General features: G+C 42.9%; 2 protein-coding genes across 5 annotated transcripts in view; one reads left to right on the forward strand and one right to left on the reverse strand.

Annotated features, from left to right (window-relative positions):
- Positions 1-329: 329 nt before the first annotated feature.
- On the reverse strand, positions 330-13,890 carry LOC141994937 (uncharacterized). 4 transcript variants are annotated; one of them, XM_074965472.1, is made up of 3 exons: positions 13,597-13,890; positions 1,411-2,008; positions 330-823 (listed from the first exon to the last, which is right to left on the reverse strand). In XM_074965472.1, exons 1-3 carry the CDS (start codon positions 13,786-13,788, stop codon positions 672-674), a joined length of 942 nt encoding a protein of 313 aa, XP_074821573.1. In that variant the 5' UTR covers positions 13,789-13,890; the 3' UTR covers positions 330-671. The 4 variants fall into 4 exon arrangements, with proteins under 4 accessions (XP_074821573.1, XP_074821574.1, XP_074821575.1 ...); XM_074965473.1 differs by having other exon boundaries at positions 1,411-1,813; positions 13,597-13,886; XM_074965474.1 differs by having other exon boundaries at positions 1,411-2,349; positions 13,597-13,886.
- A 399-nt stretch (positions 13,891-14,289) lies between these two features.
- The window catches only part of USP7 (ubiquitin specific peptidase 7), a 102,025-nt gene continuing 91,449 nt past the window's right edge, over positions 14,290-24,865 (forward strand). Inside the window, exon 1 of the mRNA XM_074965471.1 lies at positions 14,290-14,463. Coding sequence (XP_074821572.1) covers positions 14,388-14,463 — 76 coding nt within the window. The 5' untranslated portion in view covers positions 14,290-14,387. The remainder of the gene's footprint in view (positions 14,464-24,865) is intronic.

Genomic DNA, 24,865 nt, shown 5'->3' on the forward strand with positions numbered 1-24,865 from the left:
ACGCATCAGAGAAGCTTTGAAAACCAGTTTCATGACTGGCCAGGCTACGGTGTGAAAGTTCTATTTGTTTCTCCTTGATGAAACCCCCCGCCCCTTGGTTCACTCTACTTCCCTGTAAGCTAACCACCCTCTCCTCCTCCCTTCGATCACCGCTTGCAGAGGCAATAAAGTCATTGTTGCTTCACATTCATGCATTCTTTATTCATTCATCACACAAATAGGGGGATGACTACCAAGGTAGCCCAGGAGGGGTGGTGGAGGAGGGAAGGAAAATGCCACACAGCACTTTAAAAGTTTACAACTTTAAAATTTATTGAATGACAGTCTTCTTTTTTTGGGGCAATCCTCTGTGGCGGAGTGGCTGGTTGGCCGGTGGCCCCCCCACCGCGTTCTTGGGCGTCTGGGTGTGGAGGCTATGGAACTTGGGGAGGAGGGCAGTTGGTTACACAGGGGCTGTAGTGGCAGTCTGTGCTCCAGCTGCCTTTGCTGCAGCTCAACCATACACTGGAGCATACTGGTTTGATCCTCCAGCAGCCTCAGCATTGAATCCTGCCTCCTCTCATCACGCTGCCGCCACCTTTCAGCTTCAGCCCTGTCTTCAGCCCGCCACTTACTCTCTTCAGCCCGCCACCTCTCCTCCCGGTCATTTTGTACTTTCCTGCACTCTGACATTATTTGCCTCCACGCATTCGCTGTGCTCTGTCAGTGTGGGAGGACAGCATGAGCTCGGAGAACATTTCATCTCGAGTGCATTTTTTTTTCTTTCTAATCTTCACTAGCCTCTGGGAAAGAGAAGATCCTGTGATCATTGAAACACATGCAGCTGGTGGAGAAAAAAAAGGGACAGCGGTATTTAAAAAGACACATTTTATAAAACACTGGCTACACTCTTTCAGGGTAAACCTTGCTGTTAACATTACATACATAGCACATGTGCTTTCGTTACAAGGTCGCATTTTGCCTCCCCCCACCGCGTGGCTACCCCCTCAACCCTCCCCCCTCCCTGTGGCTAACAGCGGGGAACATTTCTGTTCAGCCGCAGGCAAACAGCCCAGCAGGAATGGGCTCCTCTGAGTGTCCCCTGAAGAAAAGCACCCTATTTCAACCAGGTGACCATGGATTATATCTCACTCTCCTGAGGATAACACAGAGAGATAAAGAACGGATGTTGTTTGAACGCCAGCAAACATACACTGCAATGCTTTGTTGTACAATGATTCCCGAGTACGTGTTACTGGCCTGGAGTGGTAAAGTGTCCTACCATGAAGGACGCAATAAGTCTGCCCTCCCCAGAAACCTTTTGCAAAGGCTTTGGGAGTACATCCAGGAGAGCCGCGAATGCCAGGGCAAAGTACTCCTTTCACATGCTTGCTTTTAAACCATGTATAGTATTTTAAAAGGTACACTCACCGGAGGTCCCTTCTCCGCCTGCTGGGTCCAGGAGGCAGCCTTGGGTGAGTTCGGGGGGTACTGGCTCCAGGTCCAGGGTGAGAAACAGTTCCTGGCTGTCGGGAAAACCGGTTTCTCCACTTGCTTGCTGTGAGCTATCTACAACCTCATCATCATCTTCTTCGTCCCCAAAACCTGCTTCCGTATTGCCTCCATCTCCATTGAAGGAGTCAAACAACACGGCTGGGGTAGTGGTGGCTGAACCCCCTAAAATGGCATGCAGCTCATCATAGAAGCGGCATGTTTGGGGCTCTGACCCGGAGCGGCCGTTCGCCTCTCTGGTTTTCTGGTAGGCTTGCCTCAGCTCCTTCAGTTTCACGCGGCACTGCTTCGGGTCCCTGTTATGGCCTCTGTCCTTCATGCCCTGGGAGATTTTGACAAAGGTTTTGGCATTTCGAAAACTGGAACGGAGTTCTGATAGCACGGATTCCTCTCCCCATACAGCGATCAGATCCCGTACCTCCCGTTCGGTCCATGCTGGAGCTCTTTTGCGATTCTGGGACTCCATCATGGTCACCTCTGCTGATGAGCTCTGCATGGTCACCTGCAGCTTGCCACGCTGGCCACACAGGAAATGAGATTCAAAAGTTCGCGGTTCTTTTCCTATCTACCTGGCCAGTGCATCTGAGTTGAGAGTGCTGTCCAGAGCGGTCAAAATGGAGCACTCTGGGATAGCTCCCGGAGGCCAATACCGTCGAATTGTGTCCACAGTACCCCAAATTCGAGCCGGCAAGGCCGATTTAAGCGCTAATCCACTTGTCAGGGGTGGAGTAAGGAAATCAATTTTAAGAGCCCTTTAAGTCAAAATAAAGGGCTTCATCGTGTGGACGGGTGCAGGTTTACATCGATTTAATGCTGCTAAATTCGACCTAAAGTCCTAGTGTAGACCAGGGCTCAGATCTAGAAATGAGAATTCAGAACAGATGGTATCTTTAGGCCCGACTTCTCAAAGCTATTTAGGTACCTAATTCCCATTGATTTCAGTGGGACTTAGATACTTAAATATTTTTGAGAATCTGAGCCGTTAGAGAATAAGCAATTTTTGAGCGATCTAAATATGGGGCATCTGAAAAACTGAGCTGGCAACACCCCCACTTTCACACACCCTGCTTTTTGTTTGTTTGATACAGTACCTCAAATATGGGCATACAGATTTTTGTTCATATTTTCCAAAATAACTTAGTGGCTCAGTCTCTGCACAAACAAGGAAATACAGCCCAAAGTCCAGCCTCTTAAGATTGAAGGAGACCGATATTACACTGAAGTCAGTGGGAGCTTTGATACTCATTTCAAGCAGGATTGGGTCCCTTAGAAAGCAGACTTTCTGAAATAAAGGTTCTGGCAGTTTGCTTTAAGCTGTGCCATTAGCAATAACTGGATTTTTAATATTCTTACTCAAATAATAAAAAAATGAATTGTATGCTCAATAAATTGCATTCAATATAATATTCATGATTAAATGCTGAAAATAAATAAGTGCAGTGAAGTTGCAATGTGTACTTTTGACTTCCCCTCTGCTGAGATTTCATTCATGCTTTCATCTCCTCTCATCCTGTCTATTGCAACTCTTTTCTCAGTGGTTCCCGCAGTCCCAGCTTTCCAGACTCCACCATGTGTAGAATGCTTCTCCTATGTACAAAGCACTCCCATCCTGAGACACCTCAACTGGCTCCAGTTTCATTTCAGAATCCCAGTTAAAAATCACTCCCATTATTTTTAAACCCCTCAGTAAACTTGCCTAAGGCTGCCACCCAGATGTTAATCTCTCTACTCTCTTCCCAGCTTTTTCTGCTCATCTGGTAACTGCCTCCTCTCTGCCCATAGCACAGTCTTAGCACTGGTGGTATGAGAACCTTCTGCTCTGCAGTTCCTGCATCCTGGAGCAGCATTCCTGCATCTTGCATTCATTCTTCATCTATTTTCAGATATCTGGAGAAATCTTTCCTCACTTTTATATACCTCTAAAAGGTATTCTCCAGAGAAGAAAAAGGTTGTGCCTTGTTTTGTTACAGTTTATAAAGAAGGGCTGAAGACATTTTAAAATATAGGTTTAGATTTTTTTTCTCCCTTTCCAAAAGAACCATTTTGACCTCTCTAATTTTGCTGGAAGACACATGGAAACAAGAGAACTAGTGGGAGTATGATGCTACAAGAGACTGAAACCTGAACAACTGAAGGCAGAGATTTTTAGTCAGGTTGTTTCTCCCAACACCTATTTAACTCAAGCTCCTAACAAACACTTAGTATAAAAACTCTATTTGTGAAAGATTCAACATCCTCCACACGTGCACTTTGTCAGCTGATGGCTAAGAAAATTCCCATTCCAGTTGTCTGGTCCTCTCCTCCAGCAAAAACAGGGGCAACAGGTGGTCATAATTCTGATATTCCTAAAATACAAACAGGAGGAGAAAGGCTGGTCCTAAGCCTTCAATGGCCTTCATGCAGTCAGACCTCAGTGCCCATACAGAGCCTCATTGACTTCAGTTTGGACTCCATGTGGGTGCAAGGGCCTGCCTGCACAGATCTCCCTCCAGGATCGGGGCCTTTATTTGAAAGAGAAAAATAACCCATGCCTTCCGGGCCTTTTTTTCCTATTCATCACAAAATTAAATAAAAAGATCACAAACATATTTTCTCCAAATTAATCTTTCAATTTTCTCTCCTTCTGCAATTGTCCTGACTTGTTTTAACTTATTCATCATCCAGTAGCTCTTCTCTGCCACGTCCAGCAGAAACACTGTTAACTTCAGCATTAACTGCCAGTGAAGCCTATAATACTCTCCAACTAACTAGTATTATCAAGCCCTATTAAGGCTCTGGGGCTAAAACTACATGGTGTTGGTCTACAAAAATAAGGCCCGGATTCTGCTATCTGCTCCATCCAGGCAGACAACTCCCCTCCTGCTCTTTGACTTCAGTAGGCTCCCCTGTGCAGATCAGATTGTGGGATCAGGTCCTAACATTGTACTGAACACTGACAGATTCTAAATACCTAGTTTAAAATAAATAAAATCTACTGATTAATGTCTGAGAGATTAAACTAATACAACAGATAGTTTGGTGAAGCCCATAATACAACCTATGATTATGCTCCCTCAGCCCTGTTTTTGCAATTTGAGGTTAATCTGGAGGGTAAGTGAAAAACAGAGAGAGTGTGTGTCATTTGTGGAGAAAAGGTAACAATGAATGAGTAGCATGGAATGAATGGAGAGAGAATAAGTGAATGAAGGGATTGGTAGAGAAGAAGTTGTTCTTATGATTATTCCTGAGGGTGGGGATGGAGTAAGAGGTGGAGGAAATAGGACTGGGAGAGACTACACTTGTAGGTTTTACATTTATGCTTGGGTAGTCATTTGTTTTGTACACAGAAAAAATTAGACTAAACATCAATTTGGGGAGGTGTTGCATAGGCAAAAAGTGGATGTGTTCAGGATGGATGAATAACGTGCATGCTTAGTCCCTCTGCTTTTGTCACATTGTGTCACAGATTTATTTTCACTTAAGCTTGATTGCTTGTGCTTATTATTTATATTATAGTAGTGCCTAAAGACCCCAATCGAGATCAGGACCCCACTGGGCTAGGCAGTGTACATACAAAAGGTAAGAGACAGATAGCCCCTGTTCCATGGCTTCATCCCTTGCCACTAAATAGATAGGACAGTGAAAGTAATATCATCCTTTTACAGATAGAGAACTGAGGAACAGAGAGATCAAGGTCCAATCCAAAGCCCACTGAAGTCAATTCAGTCAGCCCCCTGTTGACTTCCCCACGGCCACACAATAAATCTGGCCACTGAAATATACTAACACAGATAAAGACAGTTGCTTCTACTGATTAAAGAACAGATCTTAGTTTGCAATCCTGGTTCAGACAATGGATCAGTATGTGACCTTGGACAAGTCACTTAACCTCTCTGGTAAAATGGAGATTTTAATACTACCCTTATAGAGCAGTTATGAAGATTATCAATTAATATACAAACACTTTGAGAGTCTCTGAATGAAGTTATTAATACATAGTGCTTATCTAGTTATTATTAGACTGGCAGGTTGAAGCATTTTGGCAGGGCCATGTGTGTCATGTTGATAGGAGGGATCCATTTCCAGTGCTGGCAGTTTGGCATCTTTCACTAACAATAAATTCACTTTAAACAGGACAATTCCTAATATATCTAATTTGTTAGATACTTTTCAACTTTATCTTCTCTTTTACAGTTGGCGAAAGCTACTCCTATCACAACTAAACATAGCTGATTAATCAGAGTTGTATAGACTAGATGAACCATTCCTTCCATTCCTTTTTTACTTTGGGTATATATCATTGTAACTCTTTGACTTCACAATTTACTGTTTGCAGCAAAACTTGATGAGGAAAAAATCATTTTACTTTTCAAAGATGGCAAACAACAAACTGGATCATCACTAAGCAGTTTAAATGTAAACATACAATTTTTAGCAAAAGAGACTTGTTTTTACTGGAAAATTAAAGTGGATCGACTCTGTGCAAGGAAAAACAAATCCCAGCCAAGGAGATAAGTGTCTTATCTTGACTTTCTTTGAAAGTCATGTGAAAGATGTGTTATAATTGTGGCTTTGGAGAAAATATACTTGAAATCATATAAACCAAATTTTTAAATTGTTAGCAACGTTTAGATATAATTGATCCACCATGTAGCAATATTAATGGATAGTGCTTCATATAGCTCTTTAAAAAAATGTTACCATAAAGGGACACCATCAATTTGAAATAACCGTTCCCTGAAAATGTTGAACTTACAGGGTTTTGTTTTTTTTACAATTAACGCCTAATATTACTACAACTGAAGGAAGTTAGCAGACAAATATTTCTCTAATTTTTTACTTTTATTTGTACCATCAATAGCTATTAGCCAAGATGGTCAGGGATGCAATCCCATGCTCAGGGTGTCCCTAGCCTCTGACTGCCAGATGCTGGAACTGGATGACAGGGGATGGATCACTTGATAATTGTCCTGTTCTGTTCATTCCCTCTGAAGCATCTGGCAGTGGCCACTGCTAGAAGACAGGATACTGGGCTACATGCACAATTGGTCTGACCCAATATGGCTGTTCCTATGTTTGTATGTTTCATGGCACAGTATGGCTAATTGCATTTTCTCTTTCTTGTGAATGACATCATTCTCGTGAAGCATGTGCACATGCTTCCCCGGGCCCTACGAGAGGTTTTTCACCAGTAAGAGCAAAGCTTGTGTTACTTCACTTTTCAGGGCAGAAAAGGTGTCTCCTCTTCCCCTGGTGTCTGCACAAACCCAGGGTACAATAAGAGCCTAGTGCAAGAGTCTCCTTCTTTGCTCCCCAACCACCTGTATGGGTCACTGGAGTACCAGATGCTTGGCAGGGGGCTAAGAGAATTCTCCTTCATTCCCCAGACCCAACTGCAAGACAGGGAGCAGCAGAGATCTAGTAGAGCATGCAGGGAAACATCTTTATCATACCATGAACCCCAAAATGAGACGGGGGAGTACCTGCCAGCAGCAGGAAGAGGTGTTGCAAATCTATGCCCCCCAGAAGCACCCAGGAGCAAGTGAAAGAAAAAGCACCTGGCTGGGTGATTGGCACCCTGCAGTGTCCAGGGAGAAGCCAAGAGACAAGAGCTAGTTAGGGAGGAAAAAACAGAGCTGCAAAAGGCCAGGAGCAGCTGGCCTGAGACAGGAAGGCCACTTCCCACCCACTCAGGCTCTGCCTATATTAAGGAAATATGTACTGATGTAATTACATTGATATAGTTACACCAGTGCAAACCTCTTAAAGGGGCTTACACTAGTGCACCTTAATCCAGCAACACAAAGAAGTAAACTGCAACAGGATAGGTCCTGCTTTTCCCGGTGCAGAGCATGTCCATTAGCGGTTTGTGCTGGCATAACTACCTTGATGTAATTACACCAACGTAAATTCCCTCAGTGTAGACATGGCCACATACAGGACTCAGCTCTCTCTTGCAGGATAAGGAGAGAGCAGAAGCCTTACACAAGGCAGCAGGTGGCTGGAAGGGATCCCCTGCTGGAGCTAGGACAGCGAGTGGAGCAGGCTGGGAAGCAATTTGCATCCTTTGCAGGAGTTGGGCCAGGCAAGCAGCAGCATCTCCTGCTTCTATTTCAGCTTCCACTGTGGGAGCCAACACGAGCCAGGCCTGGAAGGCAATGGGGATCCTACTACAGGCACCAGACAGAAATGGGGGCCAGAAGTTCAGTGGTAAACTCTGCCCCTCAGTGAGAATAGGGTATCCTTGTTCCTGATCTAGATTACTCTGTGGAAGCTAGATGGAGAAGCAGGGGCTAGGAGTGTAGTTGGCATCTTCATCCCCTGCTCTGTCTGCAGGAACAAGATATTGGGCTAGGAATACAAAAGGAAGTGGGGATCTGTGCCAGGCTCTTCTCTAGAAGCCAGGGTCAGGCTGACTGTACAGCTTGGACTGGCTTTTACTTTTAGCTGTCTCCCTTCCTATGCACAGTCATACTCTTCTGTTTGTGAGGATCATTTATACAGTGATTGAGAAAAACAATTTTAAATATAATTTCAGAGTCTCAGGGGCAAGTCACCTCACCAGAATGAAGTTACTTCCTTTGAAATTGACTAATTTCAAGTTGACAGTGTTCCTTTAAGATCAGGTATTATTTTGTATTATGGTAGTGCTGAGAAGCCTCAGTTGGGACAAGAGCCCCATTATCCTACACAAACACACAGTAAAAGACATTCCTGGCTCTAAAGCACTAACAATCTGAGCTCCTGGTCCTGCCAACTGATCCAGGAGGATGAACCCCACTGATTTCAGTGATGATTTGTATGGGCATAATGGCCTGCAAGAGTTGATCAACTTGCAAGATAGGGTCCTAAGTCAAAACAAGTTGCAGTGAGTGAGTATAAAAAACAAAAGGAAGGAGTGAAAGAGGAAAGACAAGGATAGCAGCGATAGGAACATATGGTTACATAGACTAACTAGGTGCACAATTTCCCATTACAGATTTTTACTTTTTTTTTGTTTGTTTGTAATATCAGAAATATCTGGTGGCTGCTTGCCTAACCACGTTCAGTAAGCAATTTACCACAGGTATCACAGTAGAAGAGAGTCTTGAGGAGGAATTTGCAGGAGTACAAGGTAGTGGCCTTGTGAGTTAGTTTGGGGAGGGTATTCCATGAAGTTGTGGCAGTGTGGAAGAAAGCGCAAAGGTGCTTGCAGGAGAAATGGAGAAACAGGCAATCCAGGCTAGCATCACCCGGTGAGAAAAATGTGGAGCAGAATGTCAGGCGAGATAGACAATAAAATGTAAGGAGAGCCAAATAAGAATGGGCTGTGTTGTGAATGTTGTTAAAAGTAAAGATGAGAGCTTTTATTTGATGTGTTGAAGAAGGGGGAAGCAGTGGAGGGACTCTTACGGGGTTGGCATGGTCAGAACAATGAGTTAGGAAGACTTATCTTGGCAGTATTGTTTTGAATGGACCTGAGGTGGACAAGATGGATTTGTATATGTTGAACTGTGGGCAGTATTGTTTTGAATGGATCTGAGGTGGACAAGATGGATTTGTATATGTTAAACTGTGGACTTCAGGTTAGCCTGGTCAATTTATTATGATTTGTACTCCTTGTGTAGAAAAAAGTCAAACACTGTAATCACTGGGTATTATGAAATGGTACCAAAAAAATCCTTGCTGTGTAATTATTTCATAAAAGCATTTGAGATGATTAAATACAATTCCTTTGAATTTACCTCCTTCTAGACATCAGTATTAAAATTTCTTTCATACAGATTGGCTGTCCATAGATATATTTATAAAATATAAAGGGCCTGTTCTCACTTAGATTTTTCAAAAGAGTGTAGTATGTTTTAGTCTACATTGCATTTTGAATCTGTAAACCATAATTCTCTAAAGAACCAACTCATTTTAAATTAAGATGAGTCTCCATAGGTGGATGGCACTTAAGTGTGATATTCCATCTTATTAAACTAGTGATATAGGGTAGCCACTTCCCATTTAACAGGAAAATTCCTGACTGTTGCCCCATATCTCCCACAAGGTTTTCTATAGGTCTATTTTGCATTTCTTCTGCTTTTGTAGAACAATGGGAGATGGTAACATCTAACGAAAATGTAAAGTGTCATAGTAAAATGTCACCTTTCTGAGCTCTCCCCTTTTCATCTAAGACTTTCAGAAATTAAGTGGGTATCCACTCCAGACTTCTCTGCAGGAGGAGGAGCAAAGGAATTTTGGTTCCAGTGCTTAGCTTCTGAGAACAGTGGTTACCTTAAAACAGCTCAAATCCAGAAAAGCTAACATATGTGATGGGATATTTTTTAATACCTGTGTTCTTCTTAGTATGGGATTGAGGGTTGACATTATGAGAAGTTGATTGTCTTTTTATTATGGTGGAGTTGTTTTTCCTTTCGTTTGGACCTTGCCTACTACCCTGATCTCAGTGACTGAGGAATTAGGTAGTAACAGATAGGCGTCCAACCACAGGAGTGTAAGAAAATTCTGTGTCTTGTATTGGGAATCACTGATGGAGGAATGAAGGTGTCAAAAACCTGTGCTAGTGAAAGATTTGGTAGGTGGGACTGGAAGTCATTGAGAAGGGTTATCTTTGGTTTCTGGGGAGCAGAGGTGGGGATGGGAAAGGGTGGCAGTAAGGAAGGACTTTCTGTAAGCTATTAAAGTTGGGGACAGATTAAAACACTAAGGATCGATAAAGGGGCTCCCACCTAGAACTCCTTCCTGTGAGCTCGAGTGCAAATTTGTAGACCTTCAGGGTATGCTTTCGCCTGAGTAGATATTGGGATAAATCTGAGAATATTTTTTCTCTAAATTGATGTTTGGGGGTGAGTGGGAGGGGTGACAAGGAGAGCTGGAATCTATTTCTGGATAAAGCCAACTGGCAAATAGTTTAACTATTGTTTTTAAAACTGTATGAAGCACTAAACCTCAAATCTTGAACTCAAGTCCAGCTAGAGGAGCAAAGCTGGGTGTTGAGTAAGAACGGCCATACTGGATCAGACCAATGGTAAGTCTAGCCCAGTATCCTGTCTTTCAACAAGAATGAACAGAATAGGGCAATTATCAAGTGATCCATGCCGTCATCCAGTCCCAGCTTCTGGCAGTCAGAGGTTAGGGACACCCAGAGCATGGGTTGCATCCCTGATCGTCATAGCCAATAGCCATAAATGGACCTATCCTCCATGAATCTATCTACTTATTTTTTTAATTCAGTTATACTTTTGGCCTTCACAACATCCCCAGGCATCCACAGGTTGATTGTGCATTGTGTGAAGAAGTACTTCCTTTTGTTTGTTTTAAACCCGCTGTCTATTTCATTGGGTGACTCCTGGTTCTTGCGTGATACGAAGGGGTAAATAACACTTCCCTGTTCACTTTTTCCACAGCATTGAAGATTTTATAGACTGCTATCATATCCCCCGTTAGTCATCTATTTTCTAAAATGAACAGTCCCAGTCTTTTTAATCTCTCCTCATATGGAAGCTGTTCCATACCTCTAATCATTTGTGTTTCCCATCTCTGTATCTTTTCCAATTCTAATACAGAATACATCTTTTTTGAGATGGGGCGACCAGAACTGCTTTCACTGTTCAAATGGTGGGCATACCATGGATTTATATAGTGGCATTATGATATTTTCGGTCTCACTATCTATCCCTTTTCTAATGATTCCCAACATTTGGTTAGCTTTTTTTTTTTTTTTAAACTATTGCTGCACACTGAGTGAATGTTTTCAGAGAATTATCCACAGCTCCAAAATCTGTTTCTTGAGCGATAACAGAAAAGTTAGACCCCATCATTTTGTGTGCATAGTTGGGATTAAGTTTTCCAATGTGCATTCCTTTGCATTTATCAACATTGTATTTCATCTGTCATTTTGTTGCCCAGTCAGCCAGTTCTGTGACATCTCTTTATAACTTTTCGCAATCAGCTTTGGACTTAACTATTTTGAGTAATTTTCCATCATCTTCAAATTTTGCCACCTCACTGTTCACCTCCTTTTCCAGATCATTTATGAATATGTTGAACAGCACTGGTCCTAGTACAGATCCTTATGGGAACTCCCCTATTTTCTCCACGGTGACAACTAACCATTTATTCCTACCCTTTGTCTCCTATCTTTTAACCAGTTACTGATCCATGAGAGGATCTTCCCTCTTATCCCATGACTTACTTTGCTTAAGAGCCCTTGGTGTAGGACCATGACAAAGGCTTTCTGTAAGTCCACGTATGCTAAATCAACTAGATCACCCTTGTCTACATGCTTGCTGACTCTCAAAGAATTGTAATAAATTAGTGAGGCATGATTTCCCTTTACAAATGTTGAGTTGACTCTTCCCCAACATATCATATTCATCTATATGTCTGATAATTCTGTTCTTTCCTATGTTTTCAACCAATTTTCCTGATACTGAAGGTAGGCTTATTGGCCTGTAATTGCTCTGGTCACCTCTGGAGTCTTTTAAAAATCATCAATACATTAGCTACCCTCCAGTCATCAGACACAGAGGCTGATTTAAGAGATAAGTTACATGCCACAGTTAGTAGTTTTGCAATTTCATATCGGAGTTCCTTCAGAGCTCTTGGATGAATACCATCTGGTCCTGGTAACGTATTACTGTTTAATTTATCATTTTTTCCCCAAACCACCTCTATGGAGACCTCAATCTGGGACAGTAACTGAGATATGTCACCTAAAAAGAATGGCTCAGGTGGGGAATCTCCCTCACATCCTCTGCCGTGCAGACTAATACAAAAAATTCATTTAGCTTCTCTGCAACTGCCTTGTCTTCCTTAGAGCTCTTTTAGCACCTTGATCATCCAGTGGCCCCACTGATTATTTGGCAGGCTTCCTGTTTCTCATGTACTTAAAAAAGTAGATGTACTGGGCTTGGTGGGGGTGGGGAGGACCCCTTCGCTTATTCCAAGCTATTTTATGGTTGTTGAGCTGCTCCACAGAGGCTAGTACAGCTCAATGGCTAGAGTAGTTTCTGTGGGCCCTCAGGCACCTCCTCTCTGCTCTGAAAGGAAGGATATGAATAAAAGCAGTTCTTCTGGCCCCATTCCTGGTCCTCTCACACCCAGCCCACACACGTCCTTCCTTTTGCTATCCCTGCAGTGCTGCTGCACAGGACAGGGCTCCATGGGTGGACAACAACTCACAGTCTCCTAAATCCAAATCACGACTCACAGCCAGCAAACTCCAGTTCTTCTGAAAAGGGGCCCTCCACAGCACAGATAAAGGAGTTGGATTTGCCCCCAAAATATAGTTTAGATTCACTTATAATTTTATAAATTGGAACAACAAACAACAGATATTAGAAGTGGAACAGACCACACCCTGCCAGTACTAGATTGTTCCCTACAGTAGATTTTCTAGCTCTTTGGGAAACCTAGCTTTAGGTGGCTTAAGTTCTTTCCTTAGGGTAGACTGTAGAACTCCCATCTCACCATCCCGAAGCTTTGCCTCTTTAATACCACCAGTTACTCCTAGTCATACCCCCTTTTACCAGCCTCTTATGGATGTTTTTGAACACTTGGAAAACACATGGACATTTCCACAGTTATGTAGACAATGAGCTACCCCCTTATTTCACCGTACCCCAGAGCTGGGCTGGCTTGGGCTTGGCAGGAGAGGTGGACAATTGCTCAGCAATCTCTCTCTCTAGAAGGTAAAGTCAAAAGGGGGGAGGAGAGCCAGATTTGTTCCTATCTAATAGAGCAGCTTTTTTGGGTTGTGCCCTGTCCCCCCCATGCCAGAGTGAGGGCCCTGTCCGCCAGGGAGGTGGTCTCTCTGACAAGGCCCGTGGAGCAGAGGGGCTCCTTGCAGAGGCGCTGGAAGGAGCCGCGTATCCCCAGGGCAATCCCAGATGAGGTCCTGTCAAGGAGCGGCCTTCCTTCGTGTGGCGGGACCCCTGGCACAAGCTACTGGTCTCCTACAAGGCAAGGGGGACGCCTTCGCAGAGGCTCTGGGCGGAAGCGGGGTCTCTCCCAAGACAGGCCCGGGCTGGGAGAAGGGTCCCGGGCAGAGGCCAGCAGGCTGATGGAGGCGCAGGGGCCGCTCCTGCGGGCGGCAGGCTCTGCGGGGCAGTAGCTGTTGGGAGGAGAGGGGCCTCTCACCGGCAGACGGGTCCCTAGCAAAGGGCTCCGCTGAGAGCAGCCTCTCCCGGGCAGAGGAAGCGGGCGGTGCAGCGCGTCCATCCGGATGGAGCCCTTGTAACTCCTCCCCTCCTCTCCGCTCCAGCCTCCTGTGGCGGCGGCGGCCCGGCGCTGTTCCCCCTCCCCGGCTGGCTGAGCGCCGCTGCCCCCCATGCGGATGTGACATTTCACGGCGCTACCGCGGCCGCCATTTTGAGAGAGACAGAGAGAGGCAGAGAGAAGCCCTGGCGCCTGCTACGCTCCCCATAGAGGCGGCGGCGGCAGCAGCGGCTGAGCAGCAGCAGCGAGCCGGGCGCAGGCAGCAGGGAGGCCTGCAGGCCGGGAGCAGGGCCCCAGCCTCGAGCGAGCGGCCTCCTGGGGAGCCGGGGGCCCGCGGCGCCTCCCCGACTCTCACCGCAGCAGGGATACCCGGCCGGGGAGGGGGAAGCGCCGGGCCCTAACTCCGGATCTCCCGGCCCCCGAGGAAGCCGCCGCCCCCGGCCGGTTCCCTCCTCCACACCCCCTTCCCCCGACCGGGTGCCGCCGCCGAGATTGGGCGAATAGCGAGCAAATACGTGCGCGTCTCGCTGCCTCCTCCGGCCGCCCGCTCCCTGCCCGCCGGATCCCAGCCGCAGCCCCCCGAGGCTGGTGCCCAGGCCCCGCCGCTGCCCAGGCCCTGCCGCCCCTCCGCCCCCTGCCCTCCCAACACAGGCCTGCAGCCCCCTGCAGGAAAGGCCCAGGCCGCCGCCGCGGAGCCACAGCCCCAGCCCGACATGAACCACCACCAGCAGCAGCACCAGAAGCCCGGGGAGCAGCAGCTGAGCGAGCCCGAGGACATGGAGATGGAAGGTAAAGAGCGGCTGGAGCAGGCGACGCAGGCGGCCCCGGCTCCCCTGAAGGCGCCCGGAGACCCTGGCTCGCCCCCCATTCCCTTTACTCACTGCCCCCCGCGCCCCAGCTCCAAACTCTCTGGTTCCCAGGAATCCGCTCCAGGCTTCTTCCCTACCTAACACGCCCCCTTACCCGTCTCCGGTCCCCTCTTCTTCCCAACAACCCACCCCTCTTCCCGGAGCCGCCGCGGGGAATGGAGCAGTGCTGATGGCCTGGCCTCGGGCCGGGGAGAGACCTGGAAATGCCCCCCGGGGCGGGGTGGGGGTGTTAACTGCACTTCTCGAGTGAAAGGGAGAATGGGGGAAAGTTTTGGGTTTGGAAAGTATGGCTGAAGAGCCTCCAGCGTCTGTGTGCCTGGGGCTGAGATACACCAGAGGGGTCAGATTTTAGGGTGCGACCCTTAAACGAATATCTTAATTCAGGGAGGAGAGATTGGGGTTCATAGCTGACGTATGGCTGAGGGTGGGGCCCGGGGCCTCTCGAAAAGGGGGTGCATTCTTCGGAGGGCAGGGTTTTCCTGGCTGTAGTGCAGGGTTTGTTTTGGTGGGCTGCCGTGACACTCGGGCTGGTCTGTGCTCTGGAAATGGGGTTTAATGGTGGGAGGATGTCTTTTTTTTTTTTTTTTTTTTTGGTGAGGAGGGATGTTTAGCACTCTCACCCTGTGTGGATGGGAGCGTGTGGCGGTCCAAGGGCCCAGTCAATAGGGGAGGTGGGCTCGCCAGTAAAACCTCGGCTGAGTTAGGACTCATCCAGTGTAGACAGTGGGGTTCGCTGTAGGTAAAGGAGGGGCTGGGGATTCGGCTGGAAAGGGGGCTGTGCTCCCGGAGGTGCGTGACCCTAAAGTGGAAGCTTTCCTCCTAGGACTAGGAGAAGGATTATTTTTAAGGGGGTGGGGGTGCTGATTCAAGGGTATGGGTAGGTGAGGGAGGGGTTCCTAGTAGCGTTGCAGCTATGACTCCTGAATGTGCTGCTGGAGCAGGCATGGGGGCGGGTGGTGGGAAGGTTTGTTTTTCTCTCGGTTGATTATTTTCCCAGTAGGTGAGCGATGAACGGTGGGTCATGGGGCCTAGCGATGGATGGTTTTACGGGTTGCTTTCTCAGGGTAGACCTTAGTAATGCCTCTCCCAGCTCTGTGTTCCCCCGAGTGGATCCGGCCCCTGTATTTCTGCAGCCGCCTGCCCGCCCCCCTCTTCTGTGTTGTTGACTCTGAGAGCCGCGCGGCAGGGTTTTGCCTTGCAGCCCTTCCATTGTATCTGCACACAGCCTGCCACGCGAGATGCTCGCCATTTTTAATTGGGGCACTGATCTGAGGTTTATTTACAGAAAATGCATCAGGACGGGGCCTAGCACGGGGTTCTGTGGCATTGTGTAGCTCTTACGTATTCATGGGACCCTGATCCTGCACCGTCATGCCATTGCCCAGGAGAGTGTTTTGGAGGGGGAGGTTACTACGTTTCCAGTCTTGCTCTTTACCCCAGACCAGTACCCTCCAATGGTCTTGTTTGGGATAAAGTCAGTTGTACTTTTTATTAATCGTGTTTTTTTTTTTTATCTAAGGTATGAAGCTTTTAATTTGACTTGTTTCTACTGTAGAAAGTGTGTAAATACCTTATCAGAAACAAATAATGAATTCCAGCTGTAACTACCCTCCACTATTTGTATTGTTTATATTAATGGATTTTTGTCTTGCTGATCAAAAATATGAATTCACCTCAGTATTAAAAGGTGTCAATCATTATGAATGCAGGTATTCAAATCAACAAGAACAATCACCATCAAAGGCCAATTTAGTTATGAAATATGCAACAATTGTAGCAAATTTAGAATCTTCTACAACCAATCATGGGTTTGTACTATGATTAATAAAGCTATTTTACTGAAAGTTGGTCGTAGTCACTACTCACTATATTTAATGATGAGAAGGGCATTCCGTGAAACCCCTCTTTTTTAAAACCTAAGACTTTAGTGCACAATATGATAGATGAAGCACATGTGTGCTATTTCAGTGACTGGAATTGTTTAAAAAGAACCCCAAAACCTGTCCCCAAATTGCCATATATGGATTAGATTTTTTCATTGTAACCTCAAGAGACACATGTATGAGGTGAATTGGTTTAAAAAAAATACCTGTTCACACCTATTTATATGTATGCATAAACATAATGTCTTGTGTATAATGAGTTTTCCAGCAGAATGTGCCATGGCCTCCAGCTATCAACCTTTCTTTCAATATTTATTTCTAGTCCTTTAGAGTATTGACAGTGTTTAATGGTTCTCAGATTTTTATGGGCTTGATCCTGTAATGCACTGGGCACTCTGTGGGGTGCTGAGCACTTTCAAATCCCATTAAAGTCAGTGAATGTTAATGGTGTTGCAGAGTTGAGTTCTATAAGCAGAGAGAACACAACTCTTTACAGGTAAGCCTAAGCCTCTTGGTGATCCCAACAATTTTACATTAAGCATTCCCACTTAAAAATTGTATGGATGTATCCCAATTTTGAAATCTCAATGCTCAATTCCAGAAATCTATTCAAGCCCTCGTAGGCTGATAAAATTCACACTAATGGTTCAAAATGATCATATGGACATATTAATCTGTTTGAGAATTTGTTTGCACTAATGGAAAGCTTAACAGAGTTTAGATTCTATACCTTTTTGGAGTGTTTGATTTTCATGAGAAATTAGTTTAGGTGCACTAGATCATTTAATCTAGACTCTTGTTCCCTTTCTACTGAAAGACATGTATTTGCTTATATGTGTTCCCTTATTTTACTGTAGAGAACTGTGTTCAACTTTCTAATGTATGGATGTAGATCCTTTCCTGAGAAGAGATAAATTGTCTTTGGAAATTGATAAATTATTTAATAAAACATAGCTCTCAAATCTGACACTGTTTTATGCATGTTAAATGCCATTCTCCATTGAGAGATCAGATTAGATTTAGGAGGTATGTGAAGAATGTATGATGGAAAACTGAATGCACATCTTGACTTTTGAATTTTGTGAAGCCTACTCACTTATTTGCTGTGCAGCTACACTGGACAGTTTCAAATGAGCAGAATTACAAACAAAATTACGTTTTAAGAACTAAAATTAAGTTCTGCCAGTTTGAATGTGACACTTTGTGGATACCTGTCCCTGTTTCTTTTGCTTTTGTGATCCAGTTGACTCTGTTCTCTTCCTTGAATGTCTTGTAGCCCATAAAATGTAAATATCAGAAACGGTAGACATCCAGGAAGATCAGATTGTAAAAAGAAATACTAAGAAAAGACTTCTTTACATTTTAGATAGGAAAGAGGTGTAATTTAGTCAGCAGGTATGGAAGTGGCAGCAACAGGCTTTGAAAAGGAGTAGGTATTTATGGGGCCGTATGCTATGCAATCTACCCTATTTGCCGTGTTATATTGAACAGAATAATGTAGTATTATGAGTTGGCTTCATTATACGCGTTCTTGACGCATATGGTGGTTGACATTTTTAACCCTATTTATTGTGATACAATATAGTTCCTTGCTGAGTTTACATTTTAAATATAGGATTTATATGGAAAGGTAAAAATAATGCTGTTCAGTAAATGCTGACCTTTTCTGTGTACTTATTGTAAGGTCAGCAAATAGTGTTTGTGTAGTATATGCAGCTTGGCTTGTCATTTAAAAAAAACGGTGCTTTTCAGTTACACTCCAAAGGAGACTTGCTGTACTAAATTCTAGGAAAGTTTCGTACCATCATATAACAAAGGAAAATCTGGGGTCCTGATGTGACTCCTATATAACTTGCTTCCAAGGTAAATTGTATTAGGATCTAGGCATATTCAAAGCACTTGATGCTTATATATAATCCATATAGTGCTTTTACCACTTCCCTTAAGAGACTATTTCACAGCCTAATTGATCTAGAAGGTGTTCCTGATGTAGTTTACATTTCCTTTTATTAATTTCTGCCCATTACCCTTAGTTATACTCCTGCATGTCATAGAAAGTACATTTATCTCGATTATGGTACCCTCCTTAATTCTGTTTAGTCAATTCCAATTGACCACTTTTAATTTTTCCTAATATGTCAATTTCTCTAACTTTCTGGTCATTTTTTGTTGCTTTTCTCAGAACTTTTTCATATCTGTCTGTTTTGAAGTGCCCCAAACTGAATCTAGTATTCCATGTGAGTTCACACGAGAGTCATTAAGAAAGAGCAGGGAGGGAAAAATTTACTGTGAAAAGTTGCATCTGCATATGAAACCTAAAATTGCACTTTTTGCAGTATTATCCCATTGCAAGTTCATGTCTAACTTTCTGGTAACTATCATACCTTGATTTCTGCAGTATTTCTTAGGTTTGTTTTATAAACTGTGTTTCTTATGGTTTAGCTTGCTTGTTTCAAAGTTATATCACATTTTATTTTTTACCTATTTTTCTAATATTTACCTCCCTTTAACTTTTTTGACCTCATGAGTGTTCTCAATTCCTCACAATATAATATCTACATAGATACTTAGTATGGTGGTCATTCCACATCAGAAAATATACTTTGTGAAATACAGATGATAGTGAAAATGTCATGGAATTCTTTTTTTGTTTGTGTGGTGGTCCTTGTCTCTGTTGAAGCCAAAGAATAATTTCTTTTGGAATCCTACATAATAACCTTATTTTTATGGATGGAGAGAACTGAATGGAACTGTTTCTGAGGCTCGTCAGCTCTGCCCTTTAATTAATTTAAAAGAGCCAGTTCAAGACTCCCCTCTTTTTGTGTCCCCTCCCTCTCTATCTCTTGTACTATTCCCAGCTTGGTAGTGATAAACTCAGGTTATAAGCTTGATCTACGTCTCTGAGTTTATGGACATTAAATTTAGCTTGTGAACATGGGTATCTTACATATCCAAGTGGTGGTCTCCTCCTCCCGCCCCTCCCTTTTCACATTTTCTCTGAGATGGGTGATGGTTGAATAAGATGGGATATACATGATGGAAGGGAGCAGACTATAAAGTGAAATTAGTCTGGAGGCTTAATGGCAGTGTATCCGGTAAAGAACACAGCTTAGTCTATTGTTCCCCCTCAACAACAACGTTTAGGGCCCTTCTTGAGGCAACCTACTTGGCTCCGGGAAAGGAGTATGTGTGTTGTATCACTCTCAGATGACCACTTTGTGCTAGCTGAGGGAAGTATATCCAAGGTCTTTTCCCAGAGGATGGATATACGACCTCAACATCTGGGCAGTAAAATGGGGTAGAGTTGGATTCAGGAATCCTCCAGGGAAGGAAAAAGGGAAAAAACTAAGACATTGTGAGATGAGAAATAAAATGTGCAAAATCTGGGGAGGCGGATGAAAGACTAAGAGAAGTGAACAGCTTAATTTTAAAGGGTGAAGGAGGACATTTTCAAAAACTCAGATTTACCTTTTTCATCCCCTCTTCCCAGTTAAGTGTGTGTGGATCCACCATATCCAGAATAGGAATAAAATCTACTCCCTATCATTACTAGGGAACTATCCTAACATAACTGAAATCATCTGTGTAAAAGCACTGTAACCTTGTATATATTTGAAATTGAGATAGTCTTTGAGTCTGGCTTCACTGAATCAGTTTCATAGCTACAGAAAACTTATCACAAAGTAAATCTATGTAGTGCATCCAAACTGCAGCAGGTAAACCAGTTTAGCCAGAAGCCAGTACATGTTGCATGACATCATAGGATATTTGTAAGTGATTCGGGGTGTGTATGAGGGAAATACAGGGTTTAGAGCTTGTGACTTGTCATATTTCCTTGTGTGTTGCCCATTTTTTTAATCCTTCTTTACTTTTAAGTATTGTTTTCTATATATGGATGAAGAAAATGCTGATAACTTTAAAATTCCTTTGGGTTAGAATTACTGTTACCTAATTGTTTAGTTGAGAATTATTACTGACATATTTGTGTACTGCTGAAAATGTACTTGATGATTTGCAGGATGCAAAATTAATAACCCTTAGAAAACTTGTTTCTTTCAAAAATATTTTTTTTCCAAAGTTTCAATCTGCACTAGACCTAGATTATCCTGTTACTGATAAACTTCTATAGTGAGGTGGGTTTGTTTCCCCGGAAGTTGGTTTGGAGGAGAGCAGGGGGCAGGGCATGTTGAACAGTAAGTCAAGCTATTAAATAGATATGCTTGCTTTTAAAACTTTTTTGCTGGTTACTTATGTGGCTTTATATAATGGTGAAATTGTTTCAGTACTTTGAATGTGTTACTAGTAGCCAGTGTATTAATAAGTAAATGTATAAAGTAGTTTTGCAAGTTGGAGTTATTGCAACAGAATATACAGCTGTTGGTACATTGTTGTAATAGGCTTAGCTTTAACCCTTATGTATTGCATCTAAATTCCTTTTTATTAACTGATTCATATAGAAAACAAGCAATGCAACTTCAGAAGCTTTGAGGAAATTGACTATTCTGAATGAGTTGCAAGCTTAAGGAAGAATGTTGAGCGTGAAGAGAATCTGTGCCATTTTTCTATTTGAAATTGCCATACCTATTTAGAAAGCTGCTTTGGTGAACTGGAAAAAGTTCAGCTTCAAAACAAGTAACAAACTTTAGGACTCTGTAAAGACATTGCAAGAGAATATTGAGGCCTGGGGAAGGCAGTTTCTCCAATTACTTTGATCATACAGTGTCTGCAAAGGTGTTGGTTGTTTTTCAGAATATAAAAGCACTTCTAAAAATGGTCTTAATATCAGATTTCTTTTAAAGGCTGTTTTATAGGTTCTATAGATAAACATAAGCATATGTATGCTATGGCTGCAGATTGTATAAAACAAAGTGTAAATGTTTGGGACCACCTGCACAAAAACTACTTCAAAACCAAACCAATTCAAGGCTAATTAGAATATATAAGTAAATATTATTAAATTTTTATATTGGATCTGTATGTACTCAGTGTAGCATATCTTAATTTGTGTATTTAATTGACTTTTGAAAGATTCACCTAATGGTTACTCTAGGCATATGTAAATTAGAAATGCAAAGATTATTAAGAGATTATTCCTCACAAGTTTAATCATGGAGGATTAAACGAAAACAAACAAAAGCACACTTAATACTCTAACTGTTCTCTGACATCTAAGAAAACAGGACTTTCAGTGTCTTTGAAAGTCTGAAGTCTTGGACTCTGTCAGACTAAGGGGCAAAATGAGTTCTATAGTGGAGGGCCCCTCAGAGTGTTGCCAGCAGCCTCCTGTTTAAACCAGGGGACTGAGTTCAAGCACTTCAGCTGATTCCTGCTACTGGCATAAAGAGAGAAAGAGGCAGTCTTTCAAGAAGCTACGTCCCAAATCACTTAGGAGTTTGTACATTAAAACCAACACATTGAGTTGTGCCCAGAAATAAACTGTAGGCCGTGCACATCACAGTAATGTGCTCTTTGTGCAATACACCCTTGCGAGTGAGCTGACACATTTTGCATTAGCCAAAGTTTTACATGGTCTTCAGAAATACTACAAAAGCTATTAACATCCTATAAGAAGCAATCATTTATTACTTGTTATAATGATAACTAGTTTGTTTCTCTGCACTTTATTTTCTGTGATGAGTTAGTTGTAGGAGGGAGAAATGAGGGGAAGATAAAGCTTGTAAAAGAGCAGGGTTCTCCATGACAAAACTGGATTTTTCTTAAATTAGGGGATCAAATAAACTAATATAGAGTTCTTTCTGCACCAGTACACCATAGGAAGCATTAAGAAGAAAAGGAAAATAGACAAGGACTAATGTAGAAGGTCAGTGTATATGTTTCATTGATAACTCTGATTGCTGTACAATTAAGTTTGATCTCATAATAGTGATTCTGCAAGATGTAACACAAGGCTGAATTCTTTAAAAGGGTGTATTCTTAAAGATTGGGACATCCTTAATCTCATTTCTGTATTTTTGTGTGAAGTGCCATGGGTTATCCTGGGAATTAGATAAAATGAGTCATACTGATCTCAGGAAAACTGAATCTAATGATACACTACACCACTTAGGTAAATATCTTTGGGAAGGGTATGGGAGGGAGTAGTTAAATCAGCACAGATTCACGATAAGGATATAAAACATTTCTAACCTTTTTGGAGTCTTTTTTTTTTTTTTTTTTAACAATGTTTGACAGTAGTGATCTGTGGACATAACTTAGATTTTGGTAAAGATTTTGATAAGGTCCCCTTATGAAAAATGGAAAAAGGAAAATAACAGTGGGTTTTGGGGGGAAAACTTCTGAATTTATCTGATCCAAAGTTCATTAAAGTCATTGGGAATTGTACACTTAATTTAAATAGGTTTTGGATCTCGCCCAAGTGTTAGGAAACAAAATCATATTGTGATTGCTCCTTGGATTAAAGAGGGCTTCATAATGGAGTGCCCCAAAACGCGAGTGCTATGTATATTAATAGTTTAGTCAGTCTAGCAAGGAAGTGAGTTAAGAGGTATTGACAGATGTTTACAGAATTATGAAAGATAAAGGGAAAACTGATTCTTCCCTTTTTTTAAAACTGTTCTATAATAAAAGATCAATGGGTTATTCTATGAAATTAGTGCAGAAGTTGTTTGTAAAACTCACTCCTAAAAAAAGACTATGGCTGAATTTTAGAAGGACTCGATAATTTTTATGACACACAGTAGTATTCATAGTCTGGTCCTGTATCTTATGCCACACTGTACACCTAGGTTATGGGACACTGACCCCTGCAAACTGTCTTCCTTGGCTGCTCTTTGCTCCAGTACAATTAGGAAAATATCCCTTCGTTTTTTATATTTAATTCTATTTTACATTAACCCCAAATATTTCATCTTTAATCTGTTGCAGATTTTTGTACCACAGTGCATAATTGTTACAAAAGAGGGGAAGGTTTTGAGATTCAGGTGGAGAACAGTTATTTTGTTAACCTAGAAAGGCATTCTGTTTATAGCAGCCAAGAGGCATTTGAGGATTTTGTTACTGGGGAAAGGATGTTGTGCTCTTTCCTGTTTTTGTTGGGAATAGAGGTAACTTTAAAATCTTTCGTGGGTAAAAAATAAAAAAATAAGCTTTGGTGGGTAAAAAAACACTTCTTCAGGTTGCATCTGAAGAAGTGGTTTTTTACCCACGAAAGCTTATGCCCAAATAAATGTGTTAGTCTTTAAGGTACTACTGGACTCGTTGTTGTTTTTGTGGATACAGACTAACACGGCTACCCCCTGTTACTTCAAAATCTTGATAACTGGCTGGCCCAAAACAGCCCATGCTAATATCTGACACTTCATCAAGCAACAATGAAGTAATTAATTAATTTAGTTGATATTTTTGCTAAATTGTCAGCAATAAAATAGTTAATAGCATGAGTGTTTGTTCTTGGTACACTTATGAGTTAGCGATACTGTTAGCTTGTAATCTAGTTGAAATGTCAAAAGATAAGTCAAAAGTAGTTTCAGCTACTACATCTACTTTTCAATTCCCCTACCAATTTTTGTGGTTTTGTAAAACACATTTTCCTGTTTTTGAGTTGTTGCTGTTTGGAAATCTCACACTGGCAGGGGAAACTAGTACCAGTTGTACAAGGCAAACAGTGAAACTGGCTATATACAGTGTTTTCAGATGCACAAATTATTTTCTTATTGTAGAACAGAAATGGCAAGAGGTCCTGACTGAAGTAAAGAAACTAAAATGAAAATCCCTCCCCCCCAATTTCTTTGTTACTATAATCTTAGTATCGCTTGTAATATTAACGTATTTCAGACACAAGTACAACTTATATTGTCAGCATCTCTTAAAAATCCCATGATAATGAATGGGCAATTCATACCTCTCAGTTATTAATTCAAGCTGTCTGCAGACTCAGGGCATGGCTGCGCTTGCAGATGTAGAGCGCTTTGTGTTAAACCCCCCTTCGGAGAGCACAGGCGGGAAAGCGCTGTAGTCTGTCCACACTGACAGCTGGAAGCGCATTGGCGTGGCCACATCTGCGGCACTTGCAGCGGCATTGGGAGTGGTACATTATGGGCAGCTATCCCACAGAGCACCGCTTCCCATTCTGATGCTGTGGCTTGTGGGAAGGGGGCAGGGCTGCGGGGCATACTGGGTCCTGTCCCAATGCTCTCTGATGCATCGGTTCGCATCCCAGCAATCCCTGTGCTTCCGTTCACATTTGGCGCCATCTTTCAATGTTTTTTGTACTGCGCAGTCTGTCTTCCCTTTCGGTCTGCAGGAATGGAGCCCGAACTGCTGAGGAGTATGCTGACGAGTCTCGCCAGCACGTCCCGTTTGGCAGTCAAGTTACTCCTTATGATCCAAAGTGACAGCGAGGACTCCGACGATTATATCGACTCGAGTAACACATATGAAACGAGTTTGCTTGTGGCATTCACTGACATTCTCACCACT

Source organism: Natator depressus, chromosome 10 (genome assembly GCF_965152275.1).
Source record: "Natator depressus isolate rNatDep1 chromosome 10, rNatDep2.hap1, whole genome shotgun sequence".
In the NCBI taxonomy this organism is placed as follows: Eukaryota; Metazoa; Chordata; order Testudines; family Cheloniidae; genus Natator; species Natator depressus.